This window comes from Trichechus manatus, unplaced genomic scaffold (assembly GCF_000243295.1).
Source record: "Trichechus manatus latirostris isolate Lorelei unplaced genomic scaffold, TriManLat1.0 scaffold00024, whole genome shotgun sequence".
Lineage (NCBI taxonomy): Eukaryota > Metazoa > Chordata > Mammalia > Sirenia > Trichechidae > Trichechus > Trichechus manatus.
In genome coordinates, this window is record NW_004443960.1 from 14,828,977 (window position 1) to 14,842,093 (window position 13,117).

General features: G+C 51.6%; 1 protein-coding gene across 1 annotated transcript in view; it reads right to left on the reverse strand.

Annotated features, from left to right (window-relative positions):
• ABCC6 (ATP binding cassette subfamily C member 6) overlaps nucleotides 1-13,117 on the reverse strand; it is a 53,941-nt gene that overhangs the window by 16,318 nt on the left and 24,506 nt on the right. Inside the window, exons 14-21 of the mRNA XM_004373288.1 lie at nucleotides 12,109-12,255; nucleotides 11,229-11,316; nucleotides 9,089-9,164; nucleotides 6,419-6,545; nucleotides 6,069-6,245; nucleotides 3,518-3,685; nucleotides 2,896-3,070; nucleotides 872-947 (exon numbers count right to left, since the gene is read on the reverse strand). Coding sequence (XP_004373345.1) covers nucleotides 872-947; nucleotides 2,896-3,070; nucleotides 3,518-3,685; nucleotides 6,069-6,245; nucleotides 6,419-6,545; nucleotides 9,089-9,164; nucleotides 11,229-11,316; nucleotides 12,109-12,255 — 1,034 coding nt within the window. The remainder of the gene's footprint in view (nucleotides 1-871; nucleotides 948-2,895; nucleotides 3,071-3,517; nucleotides 3,686-6,068; nucleotides 6,246-6,418; nucleotides 6,546-9,088; nucleotides 9,165-11,228; nucleotides 11,317-12,108; nucleotides 12,256-13,117) is intronic.

Below are 13,117 nucleotides of genomic sequence, written 5' to 3' on the forward strand. Positions count from 1 at the left end.
CCCATCCATCATCTCTATCTATCATCTATATCGCTGTCCGTCCATCCATCTGTCCAGCCATCCATCTCATCTTTCTTAAGCTTATTACACACTGTGAAGACAAGCAGGATTGCCCAGTGTATGACCCAGGAGTGCTCTCAGTGTGGCTAGCTTGGATGGGGGAGGGGCTATGCTCAGATTCAACTTTTCACAGGGAGCAAGGTCCCCCAAGGTCTCCCCACACTCCCCCCAATGGCTGGCATCTAAGCTCAAGCCATCTGACCCCGGTGGTCTGCTGTTCTGTTTTACAAGGTGCCACTTCGGTGGCACGTCCCTCTGTGGCAGAAGGCTCCACAGTGAGTCCAGCTGTGCCCAGCCCATGCACCCCCCTCTGGAGGGGGCTGGGAGAAAAGTGGACAGTGTGCCTCCTCCTGCTGACCCCTCCACCCGTGTTTCTGGCCAGCACCAAGAGATGCCACAGGTGTAGACCCGACACCCTTGCATGGCACGCCTGCCAAAGCATGCACACCAGGGCCCAGTGTGGTTAACAGCTACGCTGAGGGCTTTTCTTTGCAACCAGCCCTGCCCCCACACAGGCAATGAGGCAATCCCAACAAGCCGTCTTCAGTCTACTTTTAGGTATTCATCCCACACCCGAGGCAAACTGGTCATTTGGTGAACTGGCCATCTGGGGACTTGATTATTTTGGCAAACTGATTGTCAGTTAGCTTTTGGCGAATCATCCCTCAACTGAAGCACCACACTACAGTGGGTATTCAGCAGGTGCTCAATCCATAATGGTTTTGGCTGCCCCCCACCTGCCTGAGATGCAGCGGACCACCTTTCAGCATCAGCGGAGCCCTTCTAGCTCTCAACACCCCACTGAACTGACCTCTCTCGTCTGCCCGCAGGCCTCCCGCCTCCAGGGGAGCCTCTGGAGTCCTCAGCACTGGTCAGAGGGTCTGTTTCTGCAAGATCAAGGGAGTCCTGTCACACGATGGTTAGGAGAGCAGGGTTAGCACCACGGGTTCCTATTCTGGCTTTGACACCCACTGCCTGAGTGGCCTTAACCTCTCTGGCTCCTGGTTTTGTCTGCTCTGGCTCCTGTCACCTCTCCAGTGTCCTCTCTCAGCCCTCCCTGGGCTCTTCCAGGTACCTCATTCATTCATTCACAAATAAATACCACTAAGCACCTCCTATGAACCTGGGGTTGTAAAAACATGCGTGAACACTGTACAAAGTCAAACTGCTCCCGGCTCCCTGACACCCTTGTTCAAGGGGTTTCTTGTGCCTGGAATGTTCTTCCTCGGAGAACTCCCACCCAACCTCAGGTAGTGCCTTGTCTAGGAAGCCCCGTCTCCCCACTTTCCCAGGCTGGATTCGCTCTTCAGGCTCCAGGATGTTGCCTTTGTGAATCTACAAACAGGACTTCTACCAGGGCGGCCAGCGCTCGGCAGATGTTTTCAGGAGGGGCAGAGCCTGGGACTGGGAAGACCAGAGTGTGAGTCCTGCCTGTGCAGGGCTTCGAAGGGGTTCATTATGGTTTGAACCCCTGCTGAGAATTTGCCTTTTCACCTGATACACCGAATCAGAATCAACAGTTTAACAAGATCCCCAGGTGATTCTTATGTATAATAAATTTTGAGAACTACTGCTCTACTAGTGGTTCTCAGAATTGGTTCCTAACCAGCAGCATTAGCATCGCCTGGGAACTTATTAGAAATGCAAATTTTCAGCAGGGGATTGGAACAGAACGAACTGGTTCAAAGCCCAGTGCTTTTGTCATGGCAGGGCAGTATATAGCTTCATGATTAAAAGCACATTTTTGGGAGTCAAGCTGCCTGGATTCAAATCCCAGCACCACCACCTATAAGCCAGGTGACCTTGGGCAAGTTCCATAACTTGTGGGCCTCAGTTTCTTCATCTGTAATGTGGAGATAATTATAGTACCGCCCTCCCAAGGGCATCATGATGGTTAAGTGAGCCTACGGAGTGCCATCAGCTGTTATTTTCCACTTACTGTGTATGTGAGCTGCAGGAGAAAGATGTGGCGATCTGTTTATCTATAAAGATTTACAGCCTTGGAAACCCTATGGGGCAGTTCTACTCTCGTCACATATGGTCACTATGAGTCGGAATCGACTCGATGGCAGTGTGTTTTGGTGTGTGTGCTGGTGGCACAGTGGATAAGCACTCGGCTGCTGAGAGGTTGGCAGTTCAAACCCACCACCCGCAGCCGCTCTGCAGGAGAAAGATGTGGCAGGGTGCTTCCGTAAAGATTTACAGCATTGGAAACCGTTGGGCAGTTCTGCTCTGTCCTACAGGGTTACTATGAGGTGGAATCCACTCTATAGCAAGGGATTTGGTGTGTGAGCTCAGATCACTTACCTTTCTTCCAGAATATCATAATTTATCCAGCAGCCCTGGATAAATGTTCTCTGGATTATTAGAGGCCCTTGCTAGCACGTCATAGGACTTCTGGTCTTTAGGCACCAGTGACCTTCTTGCTCAGTCTCTGGAGCTGTTAAGATCATAAACTCCGGAGCTGGACACACCGGAGTTAAAACCTTAGCTCCATCACTGTGACCCTGTACAAGTCACTGAACTCTTTTTGCTCCAGTGTGCTCATCTGTAAAATGGCAGCAATAATCACCTGTGCCTCATAGGGGTGTTGTGAACAGAAAAAGAAACGTGTGTATTTCTAGAAGCACTTAGCATAGCTCTGGGCTCATAGGAGGTGCCATGGAGTCTTACTGAGGGGACGGGTGGCCTCTTGAGAGAGCTATCTGCCTCTAGGTCCAGCCCCCAGGGAGGGTATGGCCAGAGCACCACACTCACGCCAGTGGGACCCTTAGCGCCTTCTCCCCAAGGGTGGCAGGGGCCAGGCACAGAGAATCAGCAAAGCACAGCCAGTACCTCCTTCTCCTCCATCTCCTGACTGCCTGGCCCGACTCAGAAGGTCCACCATGGCCCCATTCCTATGCAGAAGCTCCTGGTAGGAGCCCATCTCTGTGATGGCCCCGTCCTCCAGCACCACGATCTGATCAGCCTGGGGCAGGATGTGGAGCGCGTGGGTCACGAGGATCCGTGTCTGAGGAGGAAAGGGGCAGAAGTTACACTCATTTGCTTGACCAGCCTTCCAGAACTGTGCGGGGGTTGGAGGGTGTCCCTGGGCTGAGAGTGGGGAGAGCCAGTGCCTGGCAGGCTCCTCCTGTTGTACTTCTGTTTGTTTCCTTGGAAACAGCATGCCCCAATAGAGGGGGCTCCTTCCATCTGTGTCTCAAAACCAGAAGACACATGGAGCTCACCTGCACCTGGCCCATATTGCAGGGCAGAGCTGGAATAGCTGGACCACAGACCCGTAAGCAAGAAATAACTTTTTGCTGGTGTAAGCCATTGAGCTTTGGGGGCTGCTTGTTATGCAGCATCATCACAGCAACAGCTGACCGACACAAAAAGGAGACTGGAACTCAAGGAGGGGGTGGTGAAGTAGATTTGGGTTAGGCTTCCTCTGACACATGTTCCTCCCCAGTGTTACCGTTCCCTGGAGCAGCCCGCCAGGCCCGATGACCTGGTTGAAGACTTGCTGGCCGACATGGGCATCCAGGGACGCCAGGGGATCATCCAGCAGGTATACTGCAGCCTTCCTGTAAACGGCCCGGGCCAAGTTCAGCCGCTGCTTCTGGCCCCCTGAGAGACTCATGCCCTGTGGCCACAAGAGAGGGGCAGGGGCCTAAGTCTCCATCTGCAGGGTGGAGCAGGTGCCACAAGCAGGGCCTGTGGGTCAGGGCATGTTGGAGCCTCAAAGCAGGGTGTCACTATGCCCATCCACCCGGGTCACCTCCCAGTTTTAACCACTTGCTCACATGCCGGTGTCCCCTCCAGCCTCCACCCAGCTTCTTTTCTCCCCTGGACAGTCAAGCTTCCTAGAGGAGCTGTCTGCGTTCTCCGTCTCTGCTTTCTCTCCTCCCACTCACTTCTCATTCACTCCGGCTCCTAGTCCCATCTCTACACTGACACCACTTTCTCCAAGGACACTAATCACTCCCTTGTTGCCTAATCTAGTGGGAGCTTTCTGGTCCTTATTTTCACACACTCATTCATCTAATATTCACTGCACATCTACTATATACTCGGAGTCTCTGCCTGGTGGTTCCTGGATGTTACAAACGGTTAATGTGCTTGGCTGCTAACCAAAAGGTTGGAGGTTCAAGTCCTCCCAGAGGTGCTTGCAAGAAAGGCCTGGGGATCTACTTCCAAAAAATCAGCCATTGAAAACACTATGGAAGCACAGTTCTATTGTGACACACCTGGGGTCACCATTAGTCAGAGTCTACTTGACAGCAACTGGTCTACCATATATCCAGAGCGTTCTAGGCTCTGGGGACACGGCAATGAACAAGACAAAGTCCCTGCTCTCATGGATCTTTCATTCTGATGGGGTAGGGGGAGGGCAGAAGACAGACAATAAACAAACAAGTAAAATAAATAGATCGGATGGTGTCAAGTGCTATGAGGAATAATAAAGCGGTGTGGGGTGTACTGGTGGGGGCAGAGTTGCTGTGTTGGGGAATGTGATCAGGGAAGGCCTCTCCATTAAGGTGACACTTCAGCGGAGACCTGACAAAAATGAGGGATGAACCACAGGGACCCCTGGGAAGAGCTTTCCAAGCAGAGGGAACAGCAGGTGCAAAGGCCCTCAGGTGGGAGATGCTTTGGCTATTCAAGGAACATCATGTGGCTGGAGTGAAGTGGGAAGGGAGAGCCTGGCAGGAGATGGGGTCAGAGATAACTGGGGCCAGAATGTGGTGGGGGGGGGGCTTGTTGGCAATCGTCAGGACTTTAGTTTTTACTCTGAGGAAAACAGGAAGATACCTGAGTGTTCTGAGCTGAGGGATGTGATCCGACTACGTTTTAACAGAATCCCATGGCTGCTGGGTTGGGATTCGACTAGGGGGTGAGGATGGAAACAGGGAGGCCAGTAGGAGGTTCCTGAAGCAATGTGGTGGAGTTCAGAGTGGACGGGACCGGAACATCCCAGGTATGCTTCAAAGGTGGACGGACTGGATGTGAGTGTAAGAGAAAAGGAGGATTCAGGGAGGACACCAAGGTTTGGGACCTGAGTTTCCGGGAAGCTGGAGCTTTCATCATTGGAGGTGGGTAGGCAGTGGGAGGAGGAGGTACTGGGATCAGACGTTTGGTTTCGCACAGGTCAAGGCTGGACTAAGTTTACATAGCACCAAGGCACCCCTCCTGCCTTCTTTAAACACTCTCCCCTCGGCCTCTACGACACCCGCCACCACCACCCCGGCTTTCCTCCTACCTTCCTGCACGCACCTTTCAGCCTCTTTCTGGCTCACCTCTGCCCTCAGCCCACACGGGGGGCTCCTTACCTCCTGACCCTTCCCGGGCCCTCTTCTCCCCAGGAAACCTTACCCACTTCCTTCACGTTAACTTCTGCTGTCGCACTGACAACTCCCTAATCCAGGGGCTGGCGAATGTTTTCCATAAAGGGCCAAGTAGTAACTATTTTAGGCTTTACAGGGCAGTTGCAACTGCTCAGCTCTGCTGTTGTAGCACAAACACAGTCACAGACAGTAGTAAGTAAATGAGCGTGGCTGTGCTCCAATAAAACTTTATTTACAAATACAGGCTGCAGGCCAGATTTGGCCCATGGCTTGCAGTTTGCCGACCCCTGCCCATCCATAGCTTCATATATCCTGTTTATTGGACATCATCACCCAGAACCTTTGCTGAGGCCCAGAGTGGGGAAGCAATTTGCCTGCATCGCCCATCAACGCAGGTAAGGGCAGGACAAGAGTCCAGGTTCCTCACCCCAGGGTTGGAAAGTCTGTCACCACCAACCCCTGTCCTGTTTCTCTGCCTCTCCCTGTCTCTCTATTTTCAATCATCCATTCATTACTGTTTATTGAGCACCTACTATGTGCGTGGCCCAGAGCGGGGTCTGCCTGCTCTCCTATGTCCCTGCTCCCCTGTGTCTTCCCCTCCGTACCTCCCTCCACACCACCCAGGGACCAGTGAACAAATGGCCCCACTGCAATGGCTCCCAGGAAGGCGCAAGACCCCACCTGCTCCCCGACTTGGGTGTGGACTCCTGCAGGGAAGCAGTCCACATCTGGCCCCAGGGCACAGGCCTCCAGGACTCTCTCCAGCCACAGCGGGTCCAGCTCCTGCTGGAAGCATACATTCTCCACCACGGAGGCATTCTGGAGCCAGGCCTCCTGGGGCACGTAGGCCACAGGACCCTAAAACACAGCTTGCCTTGGCCACTGACAGAGACAGGGGCACTTTTGGAGGGGTGGTGGGAGAAGGGTGGGGTAGGTGAAATCTGGGTGACTGGGGAGGACCAGGGAGGGAGCAGGGGGGCCTGTAGGATGGGGATGGTTCTACCACACAGGCAGGGAACGTGCGGCCTCACCTTGATACTCACGGACCCCTCCACCTTTGACAGCTCCCCAAGGAGGGCGGACAGCAGGGAGGACTTCCCTGACCCCACTGGACCGATGACAGCCAGCAGACAGCCCTGGGGCACCGTGAGGTTTATCCTGGCAACACAGGAGGGAAGCTGTGGCCCTGGTTAGGGCCCAGGCTGTCTGTGCAGAACTGGTGAGCCCCAAACTGAGCCCACCTGCTGGCGACTCATCCGGGAAGTCACCAAGAGGACACGAGAGGGCAGTTCTTCCCTACCCAGTCCTTGTCTGGCCAGCCAAGCAGCCATTCCCGTGCATTTGTGCATGTACACATGTGCACACACACACACATGCACTCACACACACACACGTGTACACACTCATGAATGCACACTCACACACATGCACTCATATATGCACACGCACTCATGTACACACTCATGAATGCACACACACATGCACTCACACACACGCACTTGTATATGCACACACACTCGTGTACACACTCATGAATGCAGACACGCACTCATATATGCACACACACTCGTGTACACACTCATGAATGCACACACACATGCACTCATATGCACACACACTCGTGTACACACTCATGAATGCATGCTCACACATGCACACACTCAAGTGCATACATGCACACACGCACATGTGCATATTTGCCACAAGTGCACACACACAGGCACTCATGCACACACTTATGCATGCAAGGAATTCACAGGTATGCATACACACGCACTTATATACATGCACACATGTGCACACACATGCACACATGTAAGTGCCCATATGCACACATGTACAAATACACACGCTGTAAGTATACACAGAGCACACACATGCACTCACATGCACATACAGACATTCAAGTGCACACACACAGGCATGTGCATACTCACTCCAAGTGTGCACAGTGCATACACACGGAGACTTCCCAGTGGCAGGAGGGTTTCACTAGCACCATCTCTTGCCTAGGTTGCTGCAGGAGGCTCCGGGCTGCTCTCACTGCTTGCTCTGTCCTTGCCCCGTCACTTTCTGCAATCTATTCTCCACCCAGTGGCCAGAGTGGAGATCACGACACCCCTTGCTAAGAACCCTTCACTGGCTCCCTTCTCACTCTAGTTAAAAGCCAAGTCCTGACAATCACTGACCACGTCTCGCACATCTGGCCTGCATCACCTCTTGACCCCATCTCCTACCACTCTGCCTGAGCCACTCACTGCCTCCACCAACTTACGTCCTTGCTGTTCTTGAACACAATAGGCCAGTGGTTCTCAACCAAAGGTGGTTTTGGCCCCCCAAGGGCTTTTGGCAATGTTTGAAGACATTTTTGGTTGTTACAACTAGGAGAGGGTTACTCCTGACCTCTGGCATCTAGTAGTTAAGAGCCCAGGGACACTGCTGAACGTCCTACAATACATGGGGCAGCCACCACAACCAAGAACTGTTGGTCCAAACGTCAGCAGTGCCGAGGCTGAGAAACCTTGGTCCAGGCATACCCCAGCCTCAGGACCTTTGCACTTGCTGTTCTCACTGCCCAGAAAGCTCTTCCCCCAGACACCTGCCAGACTCACCCCTTCCCTTCATTACGATCTCAGCTTAAGTGCCAGGCCTTCCCTCACCTCCTATTCTAAAATAACTCTCCATGCACCCTTCCCCCAGCATCACACTCTATCCCGACCCTGATTTCCTGTGTCCCCTCCATTAGAATGTCAGCCTCGAGAGATCAGGGACCTCATCTGTCTTGTTCACAGCTGTATCCCCGGTGCCTAGAACAGGGCCCAGCAAATAGTAAGCGCTCAGTAAATACTGTGGAACGAACGAACAATAATAGATACAAATACTGCCTAGGGTGGAATCCCTGGCTAGTGCAAATGCTGAAAGATTGGTGGTTCAAGGTGCATCAGAAGAAAGGCCTGGTGATCTACATCCAAAAAATCAGGCATAAGTAGGAATAAAAGGATCCCTGGTAGTGCAGTGGTTAAGTGCTTAGCTGCTAACCAAAAGGTCAGCGGTTTGAACCCACCAGCCACTCCGTGGGAGAAAGATGTGGCAGTCTGCTTCTATAAAGATTACAGCCTTGGAAACCCTATGGGGCAGTTCTACTCTGTCCTATAGGGTCACTATGAGTTGGAATCGACTGGACGGCAACAGGTTTGGTTTTGGTTTAAGTGGGAATCAACTCCATGGCAACTTTTTTTTTTTTTTTTCCCTGCCCACGGTACTTTCTTTCCCTTCTTAGTGAGTTTTGGAGCTGGGTAGGGTTTTCTGCCACAAAGACCCAGGCAGAGTTGGGGGCTGGAGGTGACAATGACCTGGGGACTGAGACAGGAGGGGCAGATAGTGCTAAGCTTTGGTGCTCCTCTTGGCCAGGCCTCTGTGGTGCCATCTTGGCCAACATGGGAAGCAGAGGGGTGTCCCCCTGGTGGGGAAGCCCAAATGCACTGCTCCACACTCTGCACCACAACTGTTTTCCTTTCCTAAGACTCTATGCACCAGGGCTGGGGTCCCAGGAATCTCCCTGGCAGAGATCCCGGCCCGGCCTAGCCCACTCCTCCAGCCCCGCTGGAAGCCTGGCTCACCTCGCACACAGGAAGCGTCAGGTGCCTGCCCATCTTCTCCCTGTAAATGCAAAGGTCGTTAGCAGGCACACCATTCTGTACCTCTGGAGGCAGGGAGGGCCTTCCCAGGACCAGGCGAAGGTTCCATGGTGTACAGTGATGCAGTCCTCCCCGGCAGCTGCAGGGCACAAAAGGCCAGTTAGGAGGATGCACCTGGCTGGTCAGCCTTGCAGAGAGACCACCTGGTCCTGCTCCTGAGAGGCAGCAGGTACAGTGGGAAATCTCAGTTTGAACAAATTGCCCTGCTACTGACTGGCTTGCTGTGTGACTCTGGGCAAGTCACATTCTCTCCCTATCAAATGGCTGTATGATTCAGGGGTAGCAAACCATGGCCCAAGGGCCAAATCTGGCCCACTGCCTAGTTTTGTAAATAAAGTTCTAGTGGCACACAGCCACACCCATTTGTTTATGCATTGTCTACAGCTGCTTTCTTGCTATAATGTGTAGTTGGGACAGAGATAGCCCACAAGGCTGAAATATTTACTCCCTGATCCTTTAGAGAAAAAGCAGGTGGACTGCTGATATAATTTATCACCCAATCCAGGATACTTCAGAGAGTTGAAATGGTGTGTTATTGATTTCACCAGGACAACAGGTGTTAATGGGTTACTGGATGCACAGGTGTGCTATATTATAATTGCCCCCTCGCCGTCTACTAATGGACATAAAGTCGAGTACGTGTGCTTTACGGGGAGATGACTGCCCTCTGAAGAAGCCCAGAACTCTATCTTAGTGGGGTAGAGGAGGAAGGGATGTTCTCTGCCGTCAGTAAATCTAGAATAGCCCGATCAAGGGCAATAAATAGTGTTCATTGCCTACGAGGGGCCTTTCACTTTTATTACCCCTTTTTACCTTTTATTGCCCCGTTTCATTACTCCTTCCCCGACCTGTTCTCTGCACATGCTACCTGGCATGGAGACGTGGCTGTCCGATCAGTGTTTAATCCCAGGAGAGAGGAATTTAGGCGTTGCTTCCTCCCAAGATGTGAACTGGTGCGTTCTTGGATGCAATGTAACCCTGTGGACAGGAGCCTAACTCCAGGGAACCTAGGCTGCTGATGATGTGTGTTCTCCTCATCCCTGGCCTGTTTATTCTGTGAGTAATAAATGCCTGTTGATCACACCATTGGAAATGTCTGGTCTGTGCTCGGCTCCAAATGGACCTTCACTAAGAGCTTGTGAATGAAGTGACATTGCTCTGGGATGTTACCGTCTTCCCCTCCCCCTCTAGGTCTCACATACTTAATCTGTGTAATGAGGGGGAGGAACCAGATTAGTGGTTCTTGACCCTGAAGGCACATATAGAATCATCTGGAAAGATTTTTAAAAACAAAGGTGCCCACGGGCCAGCCCAAACCAATTAAGGCAGAATGGGGAGGGTGGGGGTGGGAAGGGACTGACATTGGTAGCTTTAAATGCTCCCCAGGTGATTCCAACCAGCAGCCACAATTTGATACCCACTCAGCTTGATGTTCTTTCCAGTAATGTTGTCAGATCAAATACAGGACACCCAGTTAAATTTGAATTTCAGGTAAACAACAAATAAGTTTTTAGTATGCCCCAAATATTCCATGAGGCATACTTACAATAAAAAATTATTTGTTGTTTATCTGAAATTCAAATATAACTGGGCATTCTCTGTTTTTATTTGTAAATCTGGGAACCAATTCTAGGGGATCTTCCTTTCTAAATGGTCTTAGGTGTTGGGATCCTGCTCTTCCTTCCCCTTTGTTTCCCCATCTGTACAATGGGTCACAGAAGCATCTACCTCATGGGGTTGCTGTGAGGGTTAGCTCAGTTAATTAGCATAGAGAGCACTTTGAACTACGTCAGCACATGGTAAACGCTTGGAAAATATTAGCTGTTGTTTTTTTCCTTTCATTGATATAAATCTACTTTAGTTCAAATTTATACCCATTATCCGTTGTAGCCTAAAAAGTATGAACAAGAGGCTGTCCTGAAGTTGGGACATGAGATGACAGTCGTCTCCTATCATCTGTAGCATCCTTTTAGCACTGGTTTTTGTGTTACTCTGACCAGTGTATACCTTTAGGGGAATGTGCTACCCTGCTCCCAGGAGCCCCACCGTCTCTCCCTAGCTAGGACGCTGGTTTCTGTTGGTGGGCTGGGGGAGCCCCCCAGTCCCCCCACTGCCCCACTCCCACACTGAACTGAAAACTCACAGCATCTAGAGGGACTTGAGTCCACAGCACCAGGGTCAACTTCTTCCAGGCAGAGGAAGGTGGCTAGGCGGTCAAGGGACACCCGGGCCTGCGGAAACCGAAGCCCTAGGTCACCAATGCCAGAGAGCAAAGAACTCAGGCTTCAGGTGCTGGATACCCCAAGATGTGCGGGAAAAGCTTCCCATCTACAGAGCCCTACGCATTTGCAAGGCCCTAGTCTGGGGCTTCCTAGGTTACAGAAACAGTACACACTGAGGTGGTGACGTTGATGGTGGTGGTCCCCTCCACCTCCTCAGTCCTAATTAGCGTAATTGGAACAGTCAACCTGCCATTCTGCAGACAAGACTGGGCAAGAGGCTGGCGACTTTTCCAGTAGCATCATCAAGCCATTATAAGAAATAATTTCAAACTTTGTCCAGCTGAGAGGTCCCTGCTTGCTTCCCACCACACCACCCAACTTTGGTAACTAAAGCAGCAGCCTTTAAAATATGAGTGGCTCAGTTATGCAACCATTTTCTTAATCCCATCACGCCCAAGGGGTACAATTTGTAAGGAATAGAGATAGTGAAGAAAGAAATCAAATTGCTCTGTGTAAAAGGGAACTGGAATGATCAACATACTGACGAGTCTGCCTATTTTGAGGATGTTTACTGAGGTCACCATATTGCCTTCTGGACAAAGGTTACTTCCCTTTCTGACGTCTCTCTGCTGCACTCTCTGCCCCTCCTTGCCTCTTTTCCTGTTCCTTTCCATTGCTCCTTTCTCACTCCCTGTCTCTCTCCTCTCCCTCTGCTGACAGTGGGCCAAAGGTGGATACAGTCAAGGCACCGCTCACTCTCCCATAAGGCTCTTCCGAGACAGCTTCCAGCCCTGGGCTCACCTGGACGACGGAGTGGATGGAGAACGGCAGGAAGGCCTGGGCCTTGTTGAGGATGTGGAGAACTGTGAGGGTCACGAAGGCTTTCTCTGCGTCCATGGCATTCTCCTTGGCCACCAGAGTGTGGACGGCGAACACAAGCAGTGCCACCTGGATGAGACACGGGGTGGTGACAACGAGGCTGCCTTCCTGGCCAGGAATGCCCAGGCAAGCTGTGGCTCTCTCGTGGCCCACATGGTCAAGCACACACTGTTGGAATGGGCCCGTCGCATAGATCTCACCCCAAATTCTTTTACCCCCCCACTTCGTCCTCATTCCCGGGTCACTGTTGTGTGCGCCATCAAGTCGATTCCAACTCATAGTGACCCTACAGGACAAAGCAGAACTGCCCCGTAGGGTTTCCTACGCTGTAATCCTTACAGGAGCAGATCTCCAGGTCTTTTCTCCCATGTTGCTGCTGGTGGGTTCCAACCGCCAACCCTTCCATTAGCAGCAGAACACTTTAACCATTGTGCCTCCAGGTCATAAGGCGATGCAATTCTCTCTTAAAGTATGAGTGCAGTGATAAGGGGAATGAATGTGTGGCCCACGTTCTAAGTATCAGAAACTCTTGGTCCCAGGCATTGGGGGACGTTGTAATTTCAGATATTAATAGCATTTTTATGGTTCTAGACTCAAGTGGGACTTGTGATTCTAGGATCCCTTGGAAGCTGTAGCTCCTGGCAGCACTGAGGGCAGAAGGTAGTGGTGGCATTTGTGGTTCTAGATGTCACTAGGGGATGGCTTAGTGCTAGGTGTTGGTGATGTTTTATTTCTAGGTGTCACTTGGTGGTGCTATGGTGACTTGATGGGATGGTGTGACAGTCACTTGGTGTGATTGTCACTTGATGTGACAACTTGGTGTGATGGCCATTTGTTGATGATCACATGGTATGATGGTCACTTGGTGTGATGGTCACATGGTATGATGGTTACTTGGTGTGATGATCACATGGTATGATGGTCACTTGGT